The sequence below is a fragment of the Varanus komodoensis genome, unplaced genomic scaffold, assembly GCF_004798865.1.
Source record: "Varanus komodoensis strain SLA01 unplaced genomic scaffold, ASM479886v1 scaffold133, whole genome shotgun sequence".
Lineage (NCBI taxonomy): Eukaryota > Metazoa > Chordata > Lepidosauria > Squamata > Varanidae > Varanus > Varanus komodoensis.
The window spans coordinates 309,225-336,503 of NW_025335384.1; the positions used below are offsets into that span (position 1 = coordinate 309,225).

General features: G+C 48.0%; 2 protein-coding genes across 4 annotated transcripts; both read right to left on the bottom strand.

The window, feature by feature from the left end:
- Positions 1–4,296: 4,296 nt before the first annotated feature.
- On the bottom strand, positions 4,297–15,977 carry LOC123019640 (zinc finger protein 397-like). Of its 3 annotated transcripts, none has more exons than XM_044422680.1 (3): positions 15,092–15,977; positions 9,010–9,136; positions 4,297–7,256 (listed from the first exon to the last, which is right to left on the bottom strand). In XM_044422680.1, exons 1-3 carry the CDS (start codon positions 15,896–15,898, stop codon positions 6,361–6,363), a joined length of 1,830 nt encoding a protein of 609 aa, XP_044278615.1. In that variant the 5' UTR covers positions 15,899–15,977; the 3' UTR covers positions 4,297–6,360. The 3 variants fall into 3 exon arrangements, with proteins under 3 accessions (XP_044278615.1, XP_044278614.1, XP_044278613.1); XM_044422679.1 differs by having other exon boundaries at positions 4,297–7,259; XM_044422678.1 differs by lacking the exons at positions 4,297–7,256; positions 9,010–9,136 and adding an exon at positions 9,143–14,094.
- Positions 15,978–20,318: 4,341 nt separating this feature from the next.
- Positions 20,319–26,868, bottom strand: LOC123019645 (zinc finger protein 397-like). The gene is made up of 4 exons (XM_044422688.1): positions 26,817–26,868; positions 23,851–24,569; positions 23,172–23,262; positions 20,319–21,347 (listed from the first exon to the last, which is right to left on the bottom strand). The coding sequence occupies exons 1-4, from the start codon at positions 26,836–26,838 to the stop codon at positions 20,482–20,484; spliced, it is 1,698 nt and encodes a 565-aa protein (XP_044278623.1). The 5' UTR covers positions 26,839–26,868; the 3' UTR covers positions 20,319–20,481.
- Between the last annotated feature and the right edge of the window lie 411 nt (positions 26,869–27,279).

Here is a 27,279-nt window from a genome sequence, read left to right on the forward strand (position 1 = left end):
GTGGCCGGTTTGCAGGGGATGCTGTATGAGGCGAGACTGAGGGAACTGGGTCTCTTCAGCCTGGAAAAGAGGAGACTCAGAGGGGATCTGTTGGCAACATACAGGTATGTGAGGGGATGTCACATGGAGATGGGTAGAGACCTGTTCTCCCCTGCAGAGGAAGGCAGGATGCACTCCAACAGAGCAAAGCTCAGGGAACCAAGGTTCAATTTAGATGCCAGGAAGTACTTCCTGAGTTAGGACCCCGTGGGTATGGAATGGGCTTCCACGGGAGATGGTTGAGGCCCCATCGATCGGGGGGTTCAAGGATAGGCTGGACATGCACATGGTGAGCATGCTATGAGCAGAGCTGGCTAGAGCCAGCGGTCAGACTAGATGGCCTAGAAGACCCCTTCTGACTTGCTCTGTTTCTGTTCCTATTTTCTCTCTCCACCTCGCTGCTCATTGGGGAGCAATGAGATGCAAAGTTAAGCCATCCAGGTTTATGCTGGGCCACAACTCAGGAAGATCTGGGTTCTAGACCCCATTTAGCCCTCACTTGAGCCAATCAGCTGAACCAATCTCACAGGACTCTTCTAAGGATAAAAGGAAATTAGGAGGATTCAGTAAGCCAAAAGTCCTATAGTGGATTCCTTGTAAGAAAAAAAAGTTGGATGTAGCTACAAATAAACCTTAGGAGTGGTTGGACTGGAGCTGCAAGAGCAGGCCTTGGAGAAGTCAAAAGTGTAGGTAAGGGTAGTAGGGCAGGATCCATAGGCTGAAAATAAGATTAATTTAAGGCCCCATCCTATGCCTGTTTAGACTGTAAAAACGCCTACAACCTCCCAGCATTCATTGCAATGCTGGCTGAAGGTGGTTGGAGAGGCCATGCATCTGATTTGCCTAAACATAAATAGAATTGCACCCAGAACAGATTTCCTTTTGAGAGTCAGTGGGACACCTTTGTTAGGGTTTTGGTCCGAGACTTAGGAGATCCAGTCCCCATTCAGCCATGAAGCTCCTCGTAACTTACCTCACATAGCGTAACCTACCACCACAGGCCAGTTGTAAGGAGCAAAGGAAGAGGAAGTTAGCCAGATAAACTGCCTCGTGTTCCTTTCAAGAGGAAAAGGGGTGGGATACAAATGTACAAAATAAACACAAAATTGGGTACACTTCGCACTGAAAAAGAAAGCCTGGTTGTAAAATTTGGGTTATTCCAGCAACTTGGGCCAAGGAAAGATGCGGGCCTTGTGAAAGTCCCCTCATGACTGGCTACTGTGAACCTTGGGCGGGAAGCCTCTGTGGATGCTGGTGGCAAATAAAGGGAACGGGTACAGTGGGTGGGAGGGAGGACCACTCTGCATGTACCCAGAAGCCTTCGGTTTCTCTCCCAGTTGGAATGATAAGCTGTTCCATCAAGCATCCATGTGTGGAGCAATGGAGGTGACACAGGCAGAGAGCAATGCACCTTGGGAATGAATTTCCAGGGGCTGGTAACATTGGCGGCAACAGTGGGAGGACTGAGCAGGGAGCATGGAAACCACGGTAACGTAGACACCACTGGATTGTCAGGTGTATCGTGGCAGAAAACACTGCAACGCATGGGAACTACGCTGGTTGGCTTGTCGTGTTGTGTGAATGCAGCCTCTGAGTACAATTCTGGTCACTGTACTCCTCGAGACTTGGAAGTTGGAAAATGCATGGAAAACAAAACTAAAATGGATAACTCCCTTGTAAGGAAAGACGCCAGTTGGAATAATTACAGTACGACGTAACATGAGACATGCAGTGGTGTACAGAAAAGTGGACAGCAAGTCATGTTCTGCTCTCTCTCATAATTGTGGAGCCCAAGGGGGTCATCCCATAAATCTTTCTGGTGGGAGATTCAGGACAGGTAAAAGAAAGGACTTTGCACAACAGTGTTAACCAATGGAGTCGGCTACCACACAAAGCAGTCATGGCCCCCAATCTGGATGGCGTTAAAACATTATTAGACACATACATGGAGAAGGCTATCAGCCACTAGGGTTAGCTGCTGCCTCTAAAATCACAGGCAGCGTGCCTACGTACACCAGTTGCTGGGGAACATGGATGAGCGGGAGGGTGCTGCTGCCGCCATCTCATGCTGCTTGTGGGCTCCGCGGGCAGCAGGTTGGCCCCAGAGTGAACGGCACAGAATGCTGGACGGAGTTTGCCCTAGCTCTGATCCAGAACGGCTCTTACGTTCGAGGCATTTCTTAAGACGGAAGATGTATCCATTCAAGAACATGTCCAATAACCTTCCTTAGTTGAAATCACCAGATCAGGAGTGGATTTTGGGTTCAGGGCTCATTCTTGGCGTAGCATCTCAAGGGTGTCTTCTAATGTGGCACCGCTCTGTACCTGTTGGCTTCTCCAGTGGCACATGGAACATACAAATACATACAGTGCTGACAGCTTTATCAAGTTGTATCCCAGAAGGTGGGGTAGAGGTTAGAACGTTGGACTAGGACTAGGATTCAGGAGATCCAGGTTCTAGTCCCCCTTCAGTTGTGAACCTCACTGTGTGACTTCGGATCATTCACTGACTCCCAACCTAATCAACCTCCAGGGGTTGTTGTAAAGACAAAATGTTATTCTTGGGTACCACACAAGGGGGAAGGGAAGCTAAGATTTAAATATACTGAAGGAAGAATAGTAGGAAGAAGGTGAATCTAACCTTCTCCATTGTTTGCTCATTTTCTAGGCACAAGAGAAAAACATTTGGAGTTAGGGAGCAAAGGAATTGATCACATGATCAGCCCATGGTCTAAAACAATAGTCCACAGCACTGCTTTTTACCATCTCAGTGAGCAGAGGCTTCTACACAACAGAATTTCTCACACCTTGATACCCAAGGCATGGTTTCCCCTGGCCCCACCACAATTAAAACTGGGGAGACACGCTTGGTTTAAAAGGCTAAACATACACGATTCTCACTCAGCATACAAGAAGAACTAGGAACACACATGATCCCTGTGCGGCAGCTCAGTGAAAGATGGCACCTTCGCCGTCCCTCTTACCCAGCATGAAGTCAAAATGAGGCAGGCCAAGCTGTTTCCAGATGCTCTGCAGCAGCCATGCGAAGCAACTTGGGAGCCACACGGGCCAGAGCTGCCTGATGCTCATGAGCTGCTGCCCAGGTGCTCTGCAGACCAACCTCTGAAGGTCACCCAGAAGCTTCTACTGGGGCAAAATGTGACCACTGAGCAGCAAACCAGTGTGGTGTTTCAGGACCAGAGTCAATTTGTCCTGAGGGACCTGCACTGTTTGCCAGCCACTTTTTGGGCTCAGTCAAGATGTAGGTCTTAGGCTGTAAAGCCTTAAATGGCTTCAGAGCTATTTAAGGACGCACCGGTCTCACTAGGAAAACCTGGCCCAGACCAGGACGAGAGACCCTTTGGAAGGTGCCCTTACACGGGGAGGCCTGTTCATCACCCATGAGTGAAAGGGTGTTCTCCTACGTTGCACCCAAATTCCCTCAAACTGTCCTCAACCACTCACTTGGCCTTCAGAGAGCATGCAGACACGGCTTCTCATTTTAGCCTTCTGAAACAGTGTTTGAAAATGTCTTATTATCCTTAGCGTGTTTAATGTTCTTCGGTTTTATACTTATCTTGTTTTAAGCACCTTGATGACTCTTTGGCAGCTTAAGGAAAGCCAAAGTGTTGGACCGGGATGATTAAGGTTCTAGTCCCTACACGTTCTAGCCATGAAGCTTACTTGCTGCCTTTGGACCAATCGCAAGACTGTTGTGAGGTTAATATGGGGGATGGTGATCCAAGCTGCCTCAGCATCTTTGCAGGAAGAAGGCGGAAGGTAAATCAAACAAAAAATAATAAAAATAGTAATGAGTGAACAAGCCAGCCAAACTCCCTCAGGTCCAGTGGAGATTGGTCTCTCTTTAGCTAACATGAAGGTGCAGTTGCCTCCCAGATGGTCTGGAATACAACTCCCATCAGCCCTAGTCAGTATGGTCAATAGTTAGGCAATATGGGAGTTACAAGGGAAAGCAGTACAAGTTCAGCAGCTTATTTCCCAGAGCAGCAAGCAGGGTGCTTCAGAAAACCCAGAGGGCATGAGGAAAAGAGCCGTCACCGGATTTAGGACTGCCCTGCTCCGCTCCCTTGAAAGACAACAGAGATTGTGTCTGGCAATCTGGGCAAAAAAATATGTTCACCAACTTCATTGTGAATTGGGCGATTCCCTTTTAAAACAAGGGGCTGAAGTGAGCCCATCCATTTTGGAGTTCAGTTTCAAAAATGAAACGCAGAATATTACAGGCAGGTGCCACACTTCAATGTTAAAGCAAACTTTACTGAGTCACAAAAAATGAAAAATGCAAAACGCTGACGATTAACAATAAAGCAAGATCACTCTGTGTTTGCATTTACAATTCCAAAAACATTCAAAAAGGGAGCTCTCCTTTTGTCCATCGGTCAAACCAAAAACAAGGGACAGAACAGGCGACCCATCGAGGGTTCCTACTTCTACAACAGAGCAGCAGAATGTCAGGCCATAGGCCCAAATCTGGCTCTGCTTCCCCCCGTAGCTGTGCTCACTTCTGTCGACCCCGTGCCCCCCTCGTCCAACCACCAAGCATTTGGTGGCTACTCTAGGCTCTGGGCAGTTCCTCCTCCTTTCTAAATGTTTGAATGCCTCTAAGGCTTAGTTACTGACAGTAAGAAGGTTAAGCTGAAATATATTTGCATATTTGGCCCCACCCCTTTGCCTTGGGCCCCGCCCATCACTGGGATGCAGCCCCAGAGGGCCCACCACCCCAAAGGGAATTCGGTCCATGGGCTGAAAGAGGTTCCGCATCCTGGCCTAAAGCTTTTTCCACAGGGGGAACCATTTACACTGTTGCTCTCCTAGATGGGCCTTCTAATGCATTATGGAATCCAAACGGTGCATGAAGCTTTTCCTCTGGCTGAGCTCCTGCATTTCTTCCCTGCGCGGGTTTACACATGCGCATCAAGGTCAGAATAGACTTTAAAAGTTTTTCCACAGATAAAACAAGGATACGATTCCTCGGTTGCATGGATCATCTCATATTCGACGAGTTTAGCTTCTCGGCTGAAACTTTTCCCAGAGGAGTGGGGCACGGCCACGCGAATTCTTCCATGAGAGTTTCAACTGAAGCATGTCCCACAGTTCCTTGCTTGTCTGGCATACTTCCAGAGCCAGGCAGCGTTTCCCTGGCTTCCATGCTCTTATGGGCGAGGCTTCCAACATGGCACCTGTCAGCACCAATCTGCCCACAATTACCTCTTTGGTACTCACCAGAGTCTCTGCCCCTCTTGATCTTAATTTTATTTAAGATTTTCGTGTTTAAAACAAAACTGAGAGGTTGCTATGCTGCAAAGGAAAGCACTGTGCTCCAACACCGTCTTTACGTAGGTTCAAAAGAGAGGCTCTGAGTTTTGCAGCTCCGAGCCCAACCCTGCCTTGTACTTCAGTTCTTGGGCAAGTTACTTTTCTCTTAGTCTTACCAGTCTGTCTTCTTGGAAATGAGTTGTTTTGTGACCAGCCTTGCCCACTAAGTCGGCCCTTTCAGGAATGAGCAAGCGTTTGCTCCCCCAAGAGAACTATTGTGTGAGAAAACCCACAGGACACACACACACAAAATCCCAAGCCCCACCAGTCCGAAAAGAGGGGGCACTCCAACTTAAGGTGTCACAAGATTCTTCGCTGGTTTGTTGCAAGAGACCAAGGTGGCTACCTGCCGGAAATGCTTACACTTCCTTAGCATCTATGCTCCTGGGAAGCTTACGTCTCTAAGGATTGGTTCTTCGGCAAACTGTTAGGTTGAACAATTAGGCCAGAAACACTTTCCATTTCATTTGGATTCTGACCCTATTTTTTCACATATGGGTTGTCCACATGGAAGAACAGCAAATCTGGAGTTACCTAACCCAAGATTCACCAGGGATACCTGGAGCACGCAAGCCATACATGAGCCGGCATCTGGGTTGCAAAATAGCCTACAATGCCTATTGTCAGTGTGACATGTGAACCGAATCCATTTTTGGGTTGTCTGTGGAATAAACTACTCACAGTTACCTAAGAACAAACATAGGTTATTTTTGAATTGTCTAACCCACACACAATCTAAACCATCCAGGTTTGGATGCCACACAATTTGCAAATGGGGGAGTCTGTAGGTTGTTTTGCAAGCCAAAAGCAGCCCTGGCAAATCAGGGGTTGATTAACCCACAATTTACTGCCATGATGTGCAAACCAGGACATAGTCTTCTTATGCACCCTATGTTTAAATCCTTTTATTCTTAAAGAACATCTGAAGAATCACAATGTTCTGTGCCTGACGGTTCTCCCAGAGACTGGAGTTCCCAAGGGCATTTAGTTGTGTGTTTGCAAATGAGCAACCAGCTCGGAGCTGACTTCAAACGTTTTTCCACAGGCGAAGCACACAAATGACTCTTCCAGTGGACGGGCCCCGTCACGTTCGACCGTGTGGATGCACTCGTGGGACGCCAGGAGCGAGCTCGACCTGAAACCTTTCCCACAGTGGGAACACTGGTGTGGATTTTCGCCTGTGTGGATCTTCCGGTGTAGCTGGAGGTGGCTGATACTGCCAAATTTTTCCCCACACGATGAGCACGTGTATGGCTTCTCACCTCTGTGGATCTTCTGGTGTTTAGTGAACTCTGTTCTCCGGCTGTAGCCCTTCCCGCACTGTAAACATGCATATGGTTTCCCTCCTGCATCAATTCCCTCGTGAGGATTACAGTTAAAGATGTTGCCGCAGTGAGAGCATTTATGTGGCTGCTGCCCTGTGTGGAATCTCTCGCTTTCTCCACACTGGGAACATTTATACAGCTTCTCCCCCACATGGGTCCTCTCGTGAGACAAAAGATCCGCACTGCTGTTGAAGCTCTGGCCGCAGTGCCAACACTTGTAGGGCTTCTCTTGGGTGGTGGTACTATCAAGCTTAGTGAGGTGTGCGCTTCGGCCCACACCTTCCCCACATGGGTCAGATCTCCCCTCATTCTCGTTGTCCTGGCTGGTGGATTCTCTGACAGCTTTACAAGCAGCTCCCGAAAGAGGCAACTGTTCCGTTCCTTTCTCTCTGTCATTTCCGTTCTGCCTCTCTGCCCGGTGCCGCTTCTCGTCCACCTCTCCCTGACCAAGGGATTTATTTTCTCTGGATGTCTGGAAGGATGTGCCCTGTTGTCCCACTTGCTCGGGCTTCTCCACAAAGGGTTTCTCTTTGTTTCCACTCAGCCACTCATCACCTGCTGGAAGAAAGGGGAAGATCCAGACATGACTCAGACACCGCTCTGGGGCTGCTCAACGTTTCTGCAAGAGGTGTTTTGCGCTGGGGCGGTGGGGTTTGCACATGTGTGGATTCATACACGCACGCACACAACTTCACATGTGACTCACTCCCCCCATCAACACCGTGCTTGTCTTCCACACGGTCTGAAAGGAAAAGCCTCCCATTTGGAACATGGGTGGGCGGCGTGCTTCATTCTCCCAGGGGTAATTTGTCAGGGAGTGGGAACCCCTATTCCCTAAAACATAACCCCACCCACAGACACACACATTTTCACACAGCTTTAACCATGCTCTTTGCCACCACCGAAAAAGAAAAGACGGGACGTGCTCTAGGACTAGATCCCATGGTTCTCGTGCAACTATCTCTGACAGAGGTGGTAGAAGCTAGGACTCCCAGCTGTTTCGGACTTTAGCCCCCCCAGAAGACCCTGCCAGCACGGCCAATGAGGAGCAAGTTCCAACATCCACAACGTCTGGAGAGAAAACGTCTCTAAAACTGGAAAAACAAGAAGCACAAGACTGTGCCATTCTAAACGTTTTCCGCTCGGTGGGGCCCTGAGAAATACGTTATGAGCTTCGCCAGTGCTTCCTCTGGAGCAACAACACTGAACCTCAAGCCTGTGGGTCAAATCTGGCCCACCTTGGGAGACCCAGTCCAGATGAGCAAGCCCCTTCCTTCCACCCAGCCACCTTTCCCTTTCCCACTGCTTATTTGCTGAGTTTCCCTCCACCCTATGCCTGAAATGCCTCTCTCCTATGGCTTACCTCGGGAGCAAAAGCTTGAAACTAAATAGGCTGATTATACACTGGTGATACAAAAGTTCCCTGCATTGCTCAAACTGCCTTTACCCAGAGTGAGGCTGAACCATCTGTGCTACAGCAGGCCAATTCCTCTGGGGCTCCAGGTGAGCCAACCAGGACTGGATCCCATATGCAAAACACCACACCTAATTAGCTGCTTAACAGAGAAGAGGCTGATTAAGGAGGTGTCCTTCAGCACACTCAAGCATACATCCCCTTGAAGGCAGGAGTGAACAGAAACCTTTACCATCCAGCTCCCAGTATTCCTGTCCATTGCCCATGCTGGCAGGGGCTTCTGGGAGTTGAAGTCCAAAACAACTGGGGCATCTACCTTCTGTCCACCCGTGCTGTCAGATGCAACTCTAATTTCTTCCCTATCTACCCAAGGAAGCAAAGATGCACATCAAATCCAACTCAGCTCCTCTATATCATAAGCTAGAACCACGGACCTAGAATTGGGGTGCAAAAAGTGTGGGCCACCTGTGGTTTGGGTCTGACCTTCCCAGGTTCCCCAGAAATCCACTTTTTCCCATCATCCCATCCTTATCCCCTGCCCCCAACCACTAATCCTCTAGTGCTGGGGTGCTTCTTCCACCCAAGGCCAAAACGCCTCTCTCCTAAAGCTCAGATGTAGCAGCCAAAGTGTTAAGCAGGAGCTGCTTTGGAAAGCTCACTGTGGGAATGGTGGCTGCCTTGAACTTAGTCAAAACACCAGCCCATTCGCAGTCACCTGAGCCCGTCCTGAGGATGTGGGTGGGCCCTCCCGAGGGTTTCAGGTGGCTGTTTTGTCAGCACTACTTGGAGAATGGAACTGGGACCTGTATGTAAAGCAGGGGCTGTACCACAGAGCTCTGACCCCTCCCAGATGCAGTGGGACAGGGCCCAGAGAGACTTACCCAAGAGACTTACCCGTGAAGTTGCCACTCTCGTCAGCTTCCTGCTTGATGTCTTTGCGCAGCGGCACCTGCTCCGGCTCTGGTACAGCCTGGGCTGCCTTGGGGGGATTTACAGATTCCTCTTCGGACACCCCTGTGATCTGAGGCAGGGCCGGGTGAAATCGTATCAAAATGGAGTCACGAGGCAAGCAAAGCGTGTGCTGAGAGGGTACGTGATGAAGGTGATTCCTTTGCTTAGGACAAGGACTTGTATCTGCCACATTTCACTCAAAGGAAGTAAGAGTGCAGTCCTATCATGGCCCTCCCAAAGTGGAGGTTTGCTGTCCTTCAGTGTAAAGCAGAAAAGGGGGCATTTTGCACTAGATGGGCCTTTTTGCTCCTTTAGCTGGAACATCTCAGAGCAGGAAGACAGGAGGTTGGAAAGGCATCAGGACAGCCAATTTCCTGCCCTCTGCTGCCTCTTCCCCGCTCCTCAAGATGCCCCATCATCCCTCTCTCTGAGGTTGCTTTCCAGAGGCTGCGAGGGGCAGGGCAGGCGCTCCAATTCCTAACTCCAAGATTGGAGCGCTGTCTCCAACCTCAGATCTGAGAAGGCCACCCCAGATTCTGTCTAGGGACTCTAGGAGTACAGCATCTCACAAGGATTAAAAATGCAGCATAGGAATCCACCTTCCATCAGGTTAGTCTATTTGTCTGATTAGCAGAGCTCTCTCAGGCCTCCTGCAGAGAAAGCTCTTTCCATCCCCTGCCGATACTTTTAACCTGAAGATGCCAGGGGTTGAATCCACGTGCAGTTGAGGCATTTGACCTTCTGCATGCGAAAGAGGTACTGTGCCACTAGCTACAGACCCTCCAAAAGCAACGGCCATCCTACTCACCTGGAATGGCTTATTTGGGATTTGAACTGGGAACCAAAGAGAAATATACTCCTCAGGGGGCAAAGGGAAATTTCCAGATGTTTTGGAGATCCATCAGCCCCAAGGAACTTGGAATGATGGGAGCTGATGTTCAAAGCATCTGGAGATCTACTTTCAGCTGATCCCTGAATTTAGAGCAGGAATGGCGAACAGGAAGCCCTCTCTTACGTTTCTGGGTGCCAATTCGCGCCAGCCCGTAGCCAACACAGTCAATGCTTAAAGCTGTTACCCCGCAATTCCCATCATCTGGGGAGGCGCATATTTCCTGCATCTTAAAACAAGTTCATAATTACTCCCCCAAATTTATAGCAGAACCCAAAGCAGTTTTTGCACTGAAGGGTGATAAAAATAGACCCCAAACAAAGGATGCTTGCAAAGGATATTGTACAATTGAGACGCCCTAAGTAAGGACACATCCCTGTTTTCAAATGCTCGCTCTCCAGAAAGGGAGGGGGGCATTTGCTGTATATCCCTAAGGGTAATTGTAGTACACAGCCCATTCCGATGGGTTATGCTCCATTTCCATTCATGGTTTGCTCTGTTGTAATCGCCAACTTAAAGCAAATTTACCACATTCTCTCCCATACACATAAACACATGCACACACAGAATCTCTTATTGCCCTGGTTTCCGTACGTTTGCTCAGAGTAAGCCTGGCTGAATTAAAAGGAAGATAAATAGGCATAGAATTCCAGCCTTAAGTACTGTATATATTTCTTTTATTTCACGCTTTTACAGGCATTTTTCAATGGACAGAATTTACCAATGCTTAAGAACACGAGAAGAGGTAGACTGGATCAGACCAAAGATTTATCTAGTCCAGCATTCGGTTCACAGGGGCCAACCTGCTGCTCAGGGGACCCACAAGCAGGACATGAGTGCAACAGCAACGGGTGTACTTGGGCAAAGTGCCTGATACGGGAGGGAGCACAAAGCCACCAAGACTGGCAGCCCCCGGCAGCCTTCTCCTCTGCGAATCTGACCGATCCCCTTTTAAAGCTGTCCACACTGGGAGCCATTATCACACGTGCAACGAGTCCCACAGCTTTGTGCTGCGGGAAGAAGTCCTTTTTGGCTGTCCTGGGTTCTACTATTACGGGAGAAGGAGAACAAGCGTCCACTTTCTCCACACCACACTTACCAGAAGCTGACACTAGCACCGAATGCCGTGAGGTCTGGCCTCCCGCAACCTGCTAACCTTCCAGTAGCACCAGGTGGGGGAAGAGAGCTTCAGCTGGTATACCATGCACCTGGCAATCAGGAGCAGCTCTGTGTGCTCAGCACACATCACTTCTTACGCAAACCAGGATTCCATCCTTCACAACTAAGCATGTACTGAAAGGGAGGAAAATGTCTACCCGCGTACCTACGTAGGAACAGGCAAAACATATCCATCATTCCCCCATGCCGGGGTAACTGGTCTCCCCCAGCTCACATTGTTGTGTACCAAACATGTAAGTGAACCTGCAGTCTACTCTTTCAAGGACATTGTCAGAGTCTGTGGAAAAAAGTCTGCAAGTTTCCACCTATTAAATTTTACAGTTTTCTTTCGCTAAACAAAAACATGCTCAGGCTAACAAACTGTTCCCAATTTTGCATAAGAATGATTGGGTGGGATATTTTTCTATCCTAAACAAAAGCATAAAAGGAGATTAACTACGGGCCAGCTTAGTCTCTTTTGGAAGGCAACAGTCTGAGCTAAAACCTCCAGCAAACAGAATTAAAATTTAAAAAGCCTTTTTATGAGGGTTTAAAGTTTGTAGGCCAAACCACTGTCATGCAGAATGAAGGTCAATAGGCCAAGCATTGTTATGCATATTTAATTGTTCTGCATAGCCTCATGATCGATTAATCTGAAATTACCTGTACTAGCTGAAACCTGAAAGCCATTCTCATGCTGATTCAAACCTCTGAGGAGGAGGGGGACCATTCAATCACAACAAAGGCTTCTCCTATGCAGCATTTGCCTTGCTTAGGGGAGTTTTGGGGGGGGCAGGTGACAAAATGACCACTTTTCTACTAGTGTTACTGGCACAGAGTGACAGCTAAGGCATGATCACACTTTCCTATGGGGCTCTGAATAGAATTCATTCTCCAAACTGTTTTCCAAATACAGTAAAACCTTGGTCTGCGAGTGTAATTTGTTCTGGAAACATGCTTGTAATCCAAAGCACTTGTATTATCAAAGCACATTTCCCCAGAAGAAATAATGCAAACTCAGATGATTCATTCCACAACCCAAAAATATTCATATAAAAATGATTACAATACTGTAATATAATACAAAATAATAAAGAAAATACAACATAAAGAAAAATAAAACAAATTAACCTGCACTTATCTTTGAACACCTGCGTGGCTGGTGTGAGGGAGACAGGAGAGGAGGGTTATTGTGTAGGATGACTTTTACTATCACTAACGGAATCGCCGCTATCTACTGGCTCAGTGGAATCTTTTTCTTTTCGTGCAACTTCAACAAGGAACCTATCCAATGACGCTTGCTTTTGCCTCCTTTTGAGGATTTCGCAGAAATGCGACATTGCATTGTCGTTAAAGAGATTCATCGCTCGCACCGCTACAGTCTTATTCAGGTGGTGCTTTTCTACAAAACTTTGCACCGTTTCCCACATTTTACACATCTCGCTAATCTCACTTGAAGTGAGGGATTCCTCCGCCTTTTTCTGCTGCTGCTCCTCCTCGGTAGACGAGCTCTCCTCCATAACCTCTTGCTGTTGCTCGCGATGCAGATCCATCAGTTCATCGGTGGTCAGCTCCTGGCCATGTTCCTCCACCAGCTCTTGAATGTCATCCTCATCCACCTCCAGTCCCATGGCCTTCCCCAGGGACACAATTTCATTGACAACTGGCGGCTCCTGTTTGTGAGCCAGCCCCTCCATGTCATGCCCAGGAACACAATCAGGCCACAGTTTTCTCCAAGCAGAATTGAGAGTTCTCTTGGTGACCCCATTCCAGGCTTGATCGATGATCTTGAGGCAGTTCATGATGTGGAAATGATTGTTCCAAAACTCTCGGAGGGTAAGGTTTGTTCCTTCGGTCACCTCGAAGCATTGCTGAAATAGTGCTTTGGTGTAAAGCTTTTTAAAGTTCGAAATGACCTGCTGATCCATGGGCTGGAGGATCGGAGTGACGTTGGAAGGGAGGAACTTGACCTTAATGAACTCAAATTCCTCCAGCAAGTCATCCTCAAGGTCTGGAGGATGAGCAGGAGCATTATCCATAACCAGCAAGGCTTTGAGTGGCAGATTCTTTTCTAAGAGATATTTCTTCACCGCAGGACCAAAGACCTCATTGATCCACTCAATGAACAAGATACGAGTGACCCAAGCCTTGCTGTTGCACCGCCACATAACGCTTAACTGGCTCTTCTGTACCTGGCATTTCCTGAAGGCCCGTGGATTCTCCGAATGATACACGAGCAGGGGCTTGACTTTGAAATCCCCGCTGGCATTAGCACAGAACAAGAGGGTGAGACGGTCTTCCATGGGCTTGGGACCGGGCATTGCATTCTCTTCTTCTGTAATGTAGGTCCTCTTTGGCATCTTTTTCCAAAAAAGCCCTGTCTCATCACAGTTAAAAACTTGCTCCGGCAGGTAACACTCGGAAACCATGAGCTTCTGGAACTCGGTAGCCAATGCCTCAGCTGCCTTAGCATCCGAACTCGCAGCATCTCCTCGCCTCACAACACTACGGATGCCACTTCTCCTCTTAAAGTTATCAAACCATCCCCTACTTGCCTTGAAGACCTCTTTGTTTTCTGTTGATGTAACTGGCCGTTTACTTACGAGGTCGGTGTACAAGGCTTTTGCCTTCTCGCAGATAATGTTCTCAGTCAGAGTATCACCTGCAAGTTGCTTCTCATTTATCCAAACCAGAAGCAACTTTTCTACATCTTCCAGAACACCTGGCCGTTGCTTTGATATTCTCGTGACTCCCTTTGCTGCATCTAGCTCCCTTATTTCTTCTTTCTTCCTTAATATTGTGCAAATGGTTGATGTAGACTTCTTATAAAATCTTGCAATTTCAGCCACTCGCATTCCTCGTTCGTACTTCCTGATCATTTCCTTCTTAACTTCCACTGTAATCATCTCCTTCTTCTTACCGCCTTTCTTTTCAACTTTCTTCTGCTTGGGGGTCACTGTATACGCTCGCACAGTTGTTGACTACAGTACAGTATTAAAAAACTCTCGTCAGAATCCGAGCATGGGAGATGATCACACACAATCCCGCAGCGAGAGAGAACCACCATTGGCTCAGTTGTGATCATGTGATGTTTGGCATCACGTACTACTCATATTGCCAAGACATTGCTCATTTATCAAGTTAAAATTTATTAGAAATGTTTGCTCGTCTTGCAGAACACTCGCATATCAAGTTACTCGCAATCCAAGGTTTTACTGTACTCTTTTCTCCCTGTGAAACATCTCCTTTCAGCCGAGTTTGGGAGAATGCAGGAGAAGCTACAAAACAGTGTGAAAATACTCATCCATTCTGAACTAAAATGAATGCAGAATAAAAGGCAGGTGTCCTTGTTCTGAGCCATCATTGCAATGTGATCAAATCTTCAAATGCAGCCAACTAACCACTACGGATAGAAAGACATTCCCACCCTCTTCCAAAATGATGGTGCCAAAGCAATGGGAAAGAAAAGAGACGAACAGGGGCAAAGCACTTAGGGGGCATGTATGTGTGGGGTACTTTTGGAGTGGCGAGTGGCTTCTGAAGAACATTTTGGACCCCTAACAGCGCAGTGTCACAGCCCCAACAGGTCAGGAAAGCCTGTACAAAAGCATGTGATTTCAAGGGGAGTTTAAAGCTTGCCACTGTATCTTCTGGCTACAAGCATGTTTTAAGGACACTCCTTGGAAACCCACGTTTCAAAATCGCCAAATGATGAGCCAGTGTGGCACAGTGGTCACTTTTGGACTGGGACCCAGGTTCTGGGGACCGATCCAGCTTCTAGTCCCCACTTGGCCATAAAGCTCAACTGGTGTCTTTCGGTCAGTCACTAATTCTAAGCCTAACCCCGCCCCCCCCGTTGTTGTGAAAATGAAGAAAGGGGCACGTGTAAGTTGGCTTGGGTTCCTCTGCCAGAGGAAAAAAATGCAGGAAAGATATAAATACAGTATTAGTTAATATTCATAATAAAACCAGACTCACCTGCGGGTCCCAGCCTTTAGCCTCTCGCTGCTGCAGAAGGAAGCCCTCCGCCAGGGTCACAGCCTGGGCACAGGTTTCAGGCCTGTTTGCCCTCACCCAGCTCTGCATCTCCGGGGGAAGGAGCGCCAGGAACTGCTCCAGCGTCACCAGCTCCAGCATCTGCTCCTTGGTGTGCCTCTCCGGCCTCAGCCACTGGCGGCACAGATCCCGCAGCTGCCGGCACAGCTCCCAGGGCCTGCTGGCCTCCTGGTAGCGCAGCGAGCGAAAGCGCTGGCGCTGCTTCTCCACGCTGGCCGCGCCACCGTCGAAAATCCCTTCTTGCCCCTTCGCGCTGGGCACCGACTCCAGGTGGATCTCGCGGCCCTGCCCGTCCTCCCCAATGAGGTGGGGCTGGATCGGGGGCACCCACAGCCCCTGGGGCCACTTGTGGGCAGCATCCGCCGCCGCCGCCGCCGCCTGCTGGGAGGCCTTCGGGCCGTCCCACGGCGGCCGAAGCGCAGGCAACGGGGGGCTCTCCCCTTCTGCACCGGGGGCCTGCAGCGTCTTCAGGAACTCCTGCAAGCGGGCATCCCAGCTCCCCGACGGCCCTTCCTCCGGAGGCGGCGGCGCCACCGCCTCCTCCTCCACGGGCTCCTCCTTCACCTTCGGCCCAGCTTCGCCCCTGCTCCTCTTGGCTTTGGGGGGAGCGGCGCTTTCCCGCTCCTCTTCTGCCAGGCCCGCAGGGTCTGGCTCCTCCATCTTTATCTCCGCATCCACCTCCTGCTTCAGCACCACCCGGGCTGCCTTCGCCTGATGCGCCGCGGCCATTTCCTCGATCGCAGGGACTAGAGCCTCGCTCCGCTCGCTCGCTTCCTCGCTCGCTTGTCCACTCGCGCGCGCGCTCTCCCTCGCTCGCAGCCCGCAAAGACCGGAAGGAGCGTCGTCTCGCCTTCGCCAACTTCCCCTTGCCACATTGCTGGGGCCGCTCTAGGACCCTGGCGCTCGGAGATTTTAACCCCTTCCTAGTCATAGCGTTCAATAGGCACTGTAACTATCCGGCAGTAGGGAGAGGCAGTTACGTGGTTTGCAGGCCTTTTAAAGACGACGTTTTATTTACATAAGTTTGCAGACCAGAAGGAGCAGAGGAGAGCCAGGGCGGTGCACTGGTTAAGAGCGCGGGACTGGGACTCGGGCAATCTGGCCATGGAGCCAACTGGGTGACTTTGGATCGGTCACAGACTCTCAGCCCAGCCTACCTCACAGGGTTGTTGTTGTGGGGAGAAGAATGATGCCAGCCACTTTGGGTTTTTTATAAGAAAAAGGCAGGATAGATATCAAATCAAATCAAAAATAAAGATCTGGGCTCCCGCTCAGCCGTGACTTTGGGCCATCGCAGACTGTCAGCCTAAGTTACCTCACAGGGTTGGTGCCTGGATAAAAATTAAAAGGTGGAGGATCATGTAAGCCCCCTTGCAGAAAAAATGTGGGCTATAATATAAAGTTCCTCTTCCTTGCATACATTAATGCAGGGTCTACAGACCAGCATCCATGTGTAATGCATGGTCTTACGTTTGGAAGAATGTAATAGCTAGTTAGGCAAATAATTGGAAAGTGTTATTCAGTTTTGAGATTGCAACAGAACTTGCAATGTGCATTACATGGGTATGTTCAGGGACTATGATCTTAAAATATCATAGTGCAAAACATGCAATCAGTCCTGTAAAACAAACTGCTTGTGTGTAATCCGGCCAAATGGCTAATGCAAGTCATAGGTACATTTTGATATTTCACTCTATGCAGTACTGAAATCAGAACTTGCTTCAAGAGCAGAATATCGAAAGATCAAATATCCTTATATATTTAGAAATCTATAAAACAAAATAGTTTGACTTGTACTTAACAGTACAAATTCAGTTGCATAAGAAACTAGACTGCAAACAAAGAGAAGCTGAACAGAAACAAATTAAGCAAACCCCACAAGGTGTTTTCAGACTCTAGCACCATGCAAATTCTCTCCTTCCACACACCGGTGCTGAGGAGGGGTCCTCTCGCTGGAACCGGAGCCTGGCCTGTGAAATGAGGGACTGAGCCCATCCATCCCAGCCACAGGGCTTCTCGGTCCATCCTGTGGACTCTCTTCTGTTCCTGGATGAGTAGTTTGCCCCTCTTAGAAACAGAATCACTAGACATGTTGATACTTTTTTGTTATGGCATTGTTACCTTGTTTTTCTCAAATCTTTGTTTTAAAGACAAAACTAATTTTAAAAAATCTGTTTGTAAGACTATGTGTTGCGGGGGGGGGGGGTGGAGAATCTTTAGAGAACACCTCCTCTCCAGGTACAGCCCTGGTCTTACTCCTGCATGGGGGCGATAATTCGTCCCTGAGTTTTCAGGGACCTTGGCCTCATCCTGCACAAGTCAGTAAAATAAGCATTGCTTCCACCTTCTCTTTGGTTAGAGAAATCCTGTTCCTTTCAAACTGCATCCTGAGGGCCGCACCAGAGAAAAGCTACCTTAATCGTTCTGTCTACAACCCAGTGCCTTGCAAATCTGTTGAAGCAATAATTCCCATCATCCCCCACAGGCATGGGAGTTGCAGACCAACACACTAGGAGATGCTGGTATACTCAGAAAAACAAATGTTGCCATCCAGCCCCACTGCCTTGCCATAAACACATCAAAAGATGCCTCCATGCTGGTGGTAAAGACCAGATGACCCCCCCCCCTCCATTAGTGGGTAACTGTCAAAGTGCAATCTCTGTGTTTTATAGGCTTGCTAAAGTGCTTCCTTAACCCAGTAAGTTCACACATGTAACCTTTTTTTGTTTAAGGAACTTGGCAGCCTGTTCAAGGTAACTTTAGTTTAGAAGGCCTGTCAAATTAGAGTGAAAGGTAACTTTTCTTTTTGGTGCTGTGACCTGTATCTAATCACTTTCCTATCCATATCAAAGTATCCAGTCACCTTCCTGTGTATTGTATTCACTCCCCTTTTGTGCATTCTATATAATCCTAATAGAATTAGCATCGGTGCTCCTGTCTTAGGCACCTGCGGATCCATGTGTTTAATTTTAAATAAACCTATTTGCCCTCACAAGAAACTGACCATTTGAGCCTTAATTGTGGATCAGTGTGACACTGGGTTTGGGAAGGCGAATAAAATGCTAATGTGTACACACACACACCTTCTTCTGACAGATATGTTCCTACATTATAATTTCATTTTTGAGAGGAGAATCCATCTGGATTTTTAAAAATGGCAAAGCTGAGCCAGCAGTGGCTGACCAAGAAGAGGCTCTTGGTGTGCAGCTGCTGTGGAAAAAGCAAACACCATGTTCGGCATAATTAGGAAAGGAATTGAAAGTAAAACTGCCAAGATCATACTGTCCTTGTACAAATACAGTGGTACCTCAGCTCACAAACTTAATCCGTTCCAGGACGCTGGTCGTGACCCAAATTGGTTGTGAGCCAAGTCAAATTTTCCCATAAGGTTCAATGTAAATAAGGTTAATCCGTTCTGTAAATGTTTTTTTAATCACAAAAATTTGAAACTAAGTAACAAAGTACAGTACAGTAGAGAACACTAACCTAGGTGGGTGGGGGGGGAGGTTATTGCTCAGAGGGAGAGGTTGTGAGGCTGGCGCTCCTTCCCAACGAAAGCAACGAACCCAGTTGTCGCTACTAGAATCTTCATTCTACATAAAATTAACGATTAACAACAAGAGCTGCTCTTGTTCTCTCTTTCTGAATGAGATCCGTTCATGGGATACTTTTAACTCTCCTGGGCCGTTGTTCCAACTGTCTTGTTTCCAATTGCCCCAATCTGTGGGTGCGTCTGCGAGAGCGGCATCTGCCAACTCCCCTCGGTCAAGGTTAACTCCCATGTTCCCAAGACCGTTATCAGCAGGTGTCTCAACCATTCCCTCGGCAACCTCCCAACTGGCCTCCAGTTGCTGTACTCTTTCGGTTTCTCCCTGAATCCCACCCCCATCTGCGCCCTCTTCTCTTTGAAGAGCTTCATCAGGGAGTGGGGGGGGGGGCGTTTGAACCGCTGGCACCAAATTTATTTATTTAGTTTATTTATTAAAACATTTCTATGCCGCCCCATTCGCCGAAGCCTCGGGGCGGCTCACAACATAAAATATAATACATAAAACAAATATACCTCTTCCTGCAACGAAGTCTGGTTCCCACAGGACGTCTCCCTCTTCTCCACGTGCGCCAAAGACTCTTCTGAGTCGGCGTGCACGGCAGGAGAGTCCAAACCGTAATCGTGCAATAGCAATCGTGCTCGGGGGGAGGGAGAAGGGTGCGACTGTGGGTGCAGGGAAGATGGCCGTGATTGCGATTGTGATCGTGCTCGCGCGGCAACACGGCCGCAAACGTGGTCGTCACCCAATGCGGAGTTCACGAACGGAGGCAACATTTTCCTGAAACTTCTGTTCATTACCTGATTTGGTTGTGAACTGAGGTGTTTGTGAGCTGAGGTACCGCTGTATGTGAAGCAACTGTGCTTGGAATACTGTGTGCAGTTCCCATCAGTGTGCCTAGAAAGGATATTATAAAGCGGCAGAAAAGGGCCCGTATTCCACTAGGATTGTTCACCTTGGAGCAAAGGCAGCTAAGGAGAATATGAAAGAGATGCCCAGATATACACCTGGTGTGGAGAAAGTGAAGAGGGAAACTATTTATAGAGGTGTGTTTATTAGACTGATATCCCACTTTTTTCTTACAATGAACTTTCCTCCTGCTGCTCTCAGTCTTATCCCAACAACAACCCTGTGAGGTAGGTTGAGCTAAGAGGCTGTGACTGCCCTGAAGTCCCCCAGTTGGCCCCATGGCTGAGCAGAGACTAGAACCCAGATCTGCTGAGTCCCCGTCCTGCACTCTTAACCAGAACACCACACTTTTCTCACTCTGTCACAATAGTAGAACCAAAAGAAGTCATCTCATGACTGAACGTTGGGACATTCGGGACAGTGTAGAGTCAGACTATAGAATTCACTTCCACAAGATGTTGGAATGGCTGCCATTTTAAAAGGGGGTTTGAACAATGCATGGAGGAGGTTACTGAAACCTTCTTTTCTGCAGTACCACCTTTGAAAACTGCATCGCAATTACGGTAAGAAACAACCCCTCCATTTTCACTCAGAGCTCTACAAAATCAATTCAGGACAGGAGCCATGTAGCAAAGGCTCTGGCCTGAAGGCAGGGGATGATATAAATGAAATGAAATGAAATGAAATAAATGTTGTTCTCATCCAGGAGGACAATTCTTATATTCTTACAGAAAACATCAAAACAAAAAACAATGTGCAACTGACAGTCAATGCTTTTTCATAACATTCTCCAGCAGCTGCGAACATTAATATATTTTGAGTGCATAGAATTTAAAAGAAGAAGAAAAAGTGACTTCAGCCCAACTTCTTTGCCACGTGGAGTTTCTGATGTCGAAGAAGGCCACTGCGACGTGTGAAGCATTTTTGGCACTCCGCGCATTCGTAGGGCTTCACACCCGTGTGAGTTCTTTCATGCTGAATAAGGTATGACCTGCGGCTGAAGGTTTGCCCACAGTCCGAGCATTCGTAGGGCTTCTCGCCCGTGTGGATTCTTTCATGTTCTGTAAGGACCGAACTGTAGCTGAAGCTCTTTCCACACTCTGAGCATGTGTACGGTTTTTCCCCTGTGTGCATTCGTTGATGTATTAGGAGGTGGGAATGCCTGCTAAAGGTCCTTCCACACTCTGAGCATATGTGCTGGTTTGTTCTGGCATGGATTTCTTGAGGTCTAGGAACATCACAAGGCTGAGGGAACCTTTTCCCAAAGTCCAACCAGACGGAGGGGTTCCGTCCTCTGTGTCTTCTTTCAGGCACGTTAAGGTGCAGTCTCAGCTTAAGGTTCTGACCCCAGTTGGAGTGTTTAGACAGCTTTTCTCTGAGCTGCTGTCTCTTGTTCTCAAGGAGCTCTAAGCTCTTTAGCAGGCTTTCCCCACAAACCACGCCTGCCTCCTTCCTCGTATGCAGGCACTTTGCCTCTTGGGAGGTCCTTTCGTACAGGCCTTTGTGAGCTTCCTCACGAAGAAAGGATTTTTCCATCCTCTGGCACAAAACACTTCCCTTGGTTTCTTTTGGACCCTGCAAGCATTTTGAGATGTGTCCTGCTTCAGGAACCTGGAAGCGTTTGTCTTCAGCTCTTTCCCATGAAGCTCCTGGGGCATCTGCTTGCTCACGGCCTCCTTCTTCCATCGCCTCCTCTTTTATGTTCGCTTGCCAGTCTCCTGCTGCAACAAAAAGAGACGCATTAGATCAGTCCTGCTCCAAACTCTCAAAGGTAAGAGTTGACCTTTGCATTTAGAAAAGGCACATGGTACAGATCCTCCTGGGGGAAGAGCTACTTTAGGGTGTCTAACTGAGGCTGCCTCTACACAGGGAGCCAAGTGAGATGGTACGGTCCTGAACTGGTAGAGTGGACTGTACCTTTTTTTAAAACCGCAAATGGAAAAGGCAGTCTTTGAATAGATTAACAACAACCACTGCCCAAAAATAGGCACACCAAGAAGAAAGTTATCATGATGCTGATGAACAGGTTGCTTCCCATCACAAAAAGCAGTCCTAACACACACAAGTACAAAAATGCATAAAATTTACAAAATCAGAATTTGCAAAATCATAGAATTCACAAGACCGGTATAAACCATAATTAGCACAATAATACAAATAGAAATGCACACCTTAACATGCAATTTTAAAACATGAAAGTGTGAAAAGCAGTTATCCATAATACACAAAAATCTTGCTTTCCTATCAATATAAAATGAATGCCACAAAAGCAGGCCCCCAATGACCAGGCCAAGCAGCATCTGTATTCTAAATCAGCCTTCCCTAACCTGGTGACCTTCAAAGGCACTTGGACCGCAACTCCCAGAATTCCCATCCAGCAGGGCCACTGACTGGGAATTCTGGGTGTGGCAGTCGAAACATGTCTGGAAGGCACAAGGTTGGGGGAAGGCTGTTCTAGATTATCTGAAGATCGTTCTAATCTATTTTGTGGATTTTTAAAAAGAAGTCATTTCTATTTCATTTTAGGAGAGTAACATCCAGCAGAACTAAGGATTCCAGAATGGGTTAGGACAAATTCACGTGTAGGGTGGCCATGGCCTAACTTACAGAGGACTGTACTCTCTCTGAGGGCTGCCCCGCCCCTCAGTTAGCACATGAACACTCTGAACAAGGCAGACACACAAGGTCACCCGACTACACTATGCACTGTATTTATATTTTAAATTATATTAACCCTTTCTTTGTTTTCACCCATGCCTACCGATTAGCAAATGCACATTACATGCCAAACAGCATCCTCTTCTCGCTCTCTTTCTTTTTCTAATTCATAAGTGGCCAGCCTAGAATCAAAATGCTGGCATTAACATTCAAAGCTCTGAACAGCTTGGGACGGGACGGGCTACCCAAAATATAATCTCTTCTCGCACGTACCTGTCTTGTCCCTAAGCTTGTCCACAGCAGGAGCCCTCACTAAGGGAAGTGCGGTGGGTGTCTACTAAGAAGAGGGCCTTTTGTGTTGTGGCCCCTCAATCATGGAATAAGCTTCCTAGAGAGGCTCACATGGCACCAACATTGTGCTCCTTCCTGTGCCAGGTGAAGACCTTCCTATTTTTTCATGCCTTTTAGTCTTTCAGTTTCTGGTTTTAAATCTGTCATTGCATTTTAATCCTTGTACCTCTGTGAGGTCCAATGTCAGTTTTTACTTCTATTTTACACTGTACACTTTTAAAGGGCATCTTATGTTGTATTTTATAGCGCTGATTGCCATGAACTGCTCAGAGAGTTTCAGCTACTGGATAGTTAAGAAATGCAGTAAATAAATTTAACTGAGACAAATTTAAGCTGTAGACCTTCCGGCCATGTCCTTGTCTCAGACTTGGAGTTTCAGTCCACACTGAAGTTAGGGTAGCCAGGAAGGAGTGAGTGCCCAGCATGATGCGAACACCCCTCTACATACACACACACACACACACACACACACACTTCTTATAAAGTCCACATACACACATTTCTTATAAAGCAGTTGGAACCCCATAAATCCTTACCTGGAGAGAGGACCTTCCCATCCACCTCCTTCACAGCCTCCACAGAAAGCTGTATCTTTGCCATATCTGATGGATCTTGTCCAAACAGTGTCTAAAATGAAGACCAGCACATAATTTACAGCACTGTTAATACCCTGGACCAACAGAAAGGCAAACAAGAGTTGCCTGGTCACCGTTTTTGAGAATATGGTGAGATCGATTAGTGGTGGTGTTGTTGTTGTTTTGCATTCATATGCCACATTTTTTTCCTTCCAGGAGGAAACCAAAGTGGCTTCTGCAGTTCTCCTGATTTTTATAGAGAGGCACTGTATTTCTTGTTAAATTATAGTCATTATTCCCAAACATGCCTCTCTACATAAACCAGCATATGCAGATTCTATGCAGATCCTCCTTTTGTGCTTCTTTGGGTGATGAGTTTTCTTTCTTTTTATGGCGATGCACATGTGGCGATCCTGTATTTCAGGGTACATGCACCCCCACCTAGAACAAACTGAGTCCCCAATTCCCAGAGGTGAGAATTATGCATCCACACAGTTTCCATCCTGTAGGGATTCCACCTGTTTACTAAGAACTGGAGACAAAATTCTTCCATTACCCTTTTTCTACGTGAGAGGAAGGAATCAAAACCCAGTGCTGATATTCTCTCCTCTGATCACCAGGAGGAAAATATTTTTCTTACCTGTTCTTGCTGGTTCACAGACCCCCTCAGCATCAGAAGGAAATCCTCAGCCAGGGCCATGGCCTGATGGCCAGTTTCCGGTTCTCGCGCATCGACCCAGCTCCGCATCTCCTCTGGCAGGATAGTGAGGAACTGCTCCAGGAGTACCAGCTCCAGGATCTGCTCTTTGGTGTGTCTCTCCGGCTCCAGCCACTGCTGGCAAAGCTCTCGGAGCCGGCCAAATGCCTCCTGCGGCCCCTCAGCCTCCCAGTAGGAGAACCTCCGGAAGCGCCTGCGCCTTATCTCTGAGCTCACGCTGTCCTTGTCCAGACCCCGCTCCTCCGCTGCATTGCTGAAAAGGTTCTGGCTTTTGCCACCTGGCTGGGATTCCAGCAGCATGTGGGTCCTCCACTCTTTGCAAGGCTCAGCATCTGCAAGCCCCTCGAAGGAATATTTCAGATCCTTCGGGATCTCCTCTAATCGGGATGGAGATGCTTGTGGGGCTTTCCATCCCAACGGAGGAAGAGGAGCATCCCTTAGGAAGTTGTGCTGTGGAGCTTTCCAGTGTGGTTGCAGCCCCTCCTCTGGCTCTTGCTTGATTTCACTGGCATCTCCTCCTGGAGAAAGCGCTTCGTTCGCATCCACTTGGACGATGGTAAGGTCTCTCTCCAGTGCCTGCCCCTGCTCGACTTCTGCTGGATCCTGCATTTCCATTTTTATTCCCGCTGCACTTCCTTGCCCTGCAAGTGGAGCCCAAAACATTCTGCCAGCACTGAGACGTGCATGCTCAGAAACAGCAAACTCAATCCAATGGTCTGTCCAGCTCAGCACCCCGTTTTCAGCTGCAGACCTCCAGAAACCCCTGGCATGCCTGCAGGCAGCCTGTGAAGAAAACGGCCCTTCCGTGTGCTTGCTGTCCCCAGCTTTTGGGATGCGGAGAAAGCACACAGCCTCAATAGTGAACAACCTGAACTAGTTCCTGTTCTATCTCAGAGCGCAATTTAAGGCTCCAGACATTATTCTTACTTTAATTTCTATGCCACCCAATAGCTGAAGCTCTGTGGGTAGTTCACACAAAATTGTAAACCCGGCTACAATGATAACATTCATGACAATAAAAATAGAAATACAATAAAATGCTGCTTTAAATTCCAATGTACACGTTAAAACAGTTTAAAGTTTCAGCTGTTTAGAGGTGGTGGGCTCTCCCATGCTAGAGACATTAAAAAAGAAACTGGACAAACATCTGAGTGGGATGGTGTAAATTGGTGTCCTGCAACAGCAGGGGGGTGGACCCGATGGCCTTCATGGCCCCTTCCAACTCTTCTATTCTATGATTCTATGAAAGTAAAGCAATTTCAGTAAAACCTAGATCTGCTGAAACAGTTGGCTCATCAAGTCCAACCCTCTGCCCAATGCACGACTCAGGTTAAAGCATCCTTCCCAGAAGGCTGCCCAGTCACATCTGGAATGCTTCGAGGGTGGGAGGGCTTCCAGGACCCCCCTGGGCCATCAGTCTGACTGTCCTATTGCTCCAACAGGCAGGAAGTGCTGCCCATGTTCAGATGGAATTTGATTTCCTGTCGCTTGAGTCCATTATTCTGTGACTTGCACTCTGGGATGATGGAGATCTGTGTGACAGCCCCTCAAGTACCTGAGGAGGACTACCCTCTCTCTCCTCAGTCTTCTCTTCTTAAATGCCCGGTCTCTCCTCACAGAGCTCTGCTTCCAGTCCCTTGACCCTCTCTGTGGCCCTCTCTGAACTGGTTAAGTAACCTGGTGCCTTCCAGTTGTTTTGGTGTACCTACTACAACTCCCAGAAGCCCCATCCGGCAGAGTCAATGGTCAGGGCTGAGGAAAGTCGTGAAGCCGGCGATCCGGAGGCTCAGAGGATTGCACTGCAGAAGGAGGCCATCTTATTGGAGGCTCCCCAATTTTGGAATTATCTACCCAGTGAGGCCCACTTGGAGCCAACATTGCTATTTTTTGGTTAAGACAGGCTTAACAGCCTGTCAGGATAAGACTGTCTTTTTCCTTCAGGCATTTGGCAGGTTTTAAACCAGTCTTGATTTTTTCTTGTTGATCGCTTAAAATTGAGATACGTGTGTCGGTGTGCATCTTCATTGCATGTTTTTAATGGCTGTGTGTTTATCATTTTTATAAACTATTTTAAAATTTGTAATCTTTGTAAACTGACCAGAGAGTTGGACAGTAGTAGAGAAATGTAATAAATGAATATCAGCTTCCCCACATGCCTAAATCAGCAGCCAGTCTAAGAAATGCATAAGCACGCACATGGACAAAGAAATATGTTAAAGCAAAGGGAATTCATTGTGTGTGTTTCAGAAGTGTGACCCAAGAGATTCTTGCTGGCGGCAAAACTCCACCTTCCAAACAGCTGCTAGAATGCATTGGAATTTGGGAACGCCCATCAGTAAGCATGGAGTTGGGATGACTTGAGGAATATTATAGCAATATTTAGCACAGGGAGGGGATGTGGTTCTGTGGCAGAGCCCCTGCTTTGTGGGCAGAGGGGCCGGTTGATCCTGACATCTCCAGGTATGGATAGAAAAACTGTCTGGAAAACCACTGTTGGTCCGTGTTGACCTTCCTTGACTGGAAGGACCCAGGGCCTGAGTTTTGTACAGCAGCTTCCTAAATTCCTATTAAGACGGTGTTATAAAAACCAGCAGTAGACCTTAGATGTTTCTGGCCTGTTATCATTGCCCTTAATAGTCCAGGAGGGATCTGAAGAAACCGGCCAATAAAGCTTTTCACAGCATGGAGAGAAAGGGAGGCGTAATGCAGGGCGAATGCTCTCTATTGCAAGGTTTCTGTTAAAGGCACGGAGAAGAGGCCATAAGCTGGCAACCCTAGCGCACCACTCCATGCGATCTCTTTTTTGCCTTCCTCCCTCCCTCTCTCTCTCTCTGGGGCTATTTCGGCTTCTCCGGCACTTCCTGGAAAGTGCCTTGCTCGAAACTCACCCTCTCCTTGGAGTCTTCGCATTGCCACCCCGGGAGTGTGTGGAGGGACCCCCACTTGTGCCCAAGGCAGGGGCCATCTAAAAGCTCATTTTCCCAGGAGGAAGGGACACAAAGCCACTGCCTTCACATCGGCCCTTCTCAAATTCATCAGTCTCTCTACAAAGCAGAACTCTATTTATTTAACCCTTTCCTTGACGCATTTTTAAAACCCCCCCTGCTCACATCATGCAGAATGTTAGTGATAAGCCATCGATTTGGACAGCTTGAAAAGCGGACAGGACACTTTAAGAAATCTGTCCGTGGCTACTAGTCCTCATGACTCTAAGATATGTCCAGTGCTAGAGGCAGGATCCCTGTGCACACCAGTTGCTGGGGCACATGGGCAGGAGGGTGCTCTTGCACCCATGGCCTCCTTGTGGGATCCCATGGGCAACTAGCTGGCCAGTGTGTGAGCAGAGGGCTC

Coding starts and splice junctions, on each gene's coding strand:
- LOC123019645 (XM_044422688.1), bottom strand. CDS start 26,838: ATGCGAAGACTCCAAGGAGAGG. Junction 24,570..26,816: donor GCGAAGACTCCAAGGAGAGG/GTGAGTTTCGAG, acceptor CTCCACTTGCAG/GGCAAGGAAGTGCAGCGGGA. Junction 23,263..23,850: donor CTGTGAACCAGCAAGAACAG/GTAAGAAAAATA, acceptor TCTTCATTTTAG/ACACTGTTTGGACAAGATCC.
- LOC123019640 (XM_044422678.1), bottom strand. CDS start 15,898: ATGGCCGCGGCGCATCAGGCGAAGGCAGCCCGGGTGGTGCTGAAGCAG. Junction 14,095..15,091: donor CTAAAGGCTGGGACCCGCAG/GTGAGTCTGGTT, acceptor ACTGTACTGTAG/TCAACAACTGTGCGAGCGTA.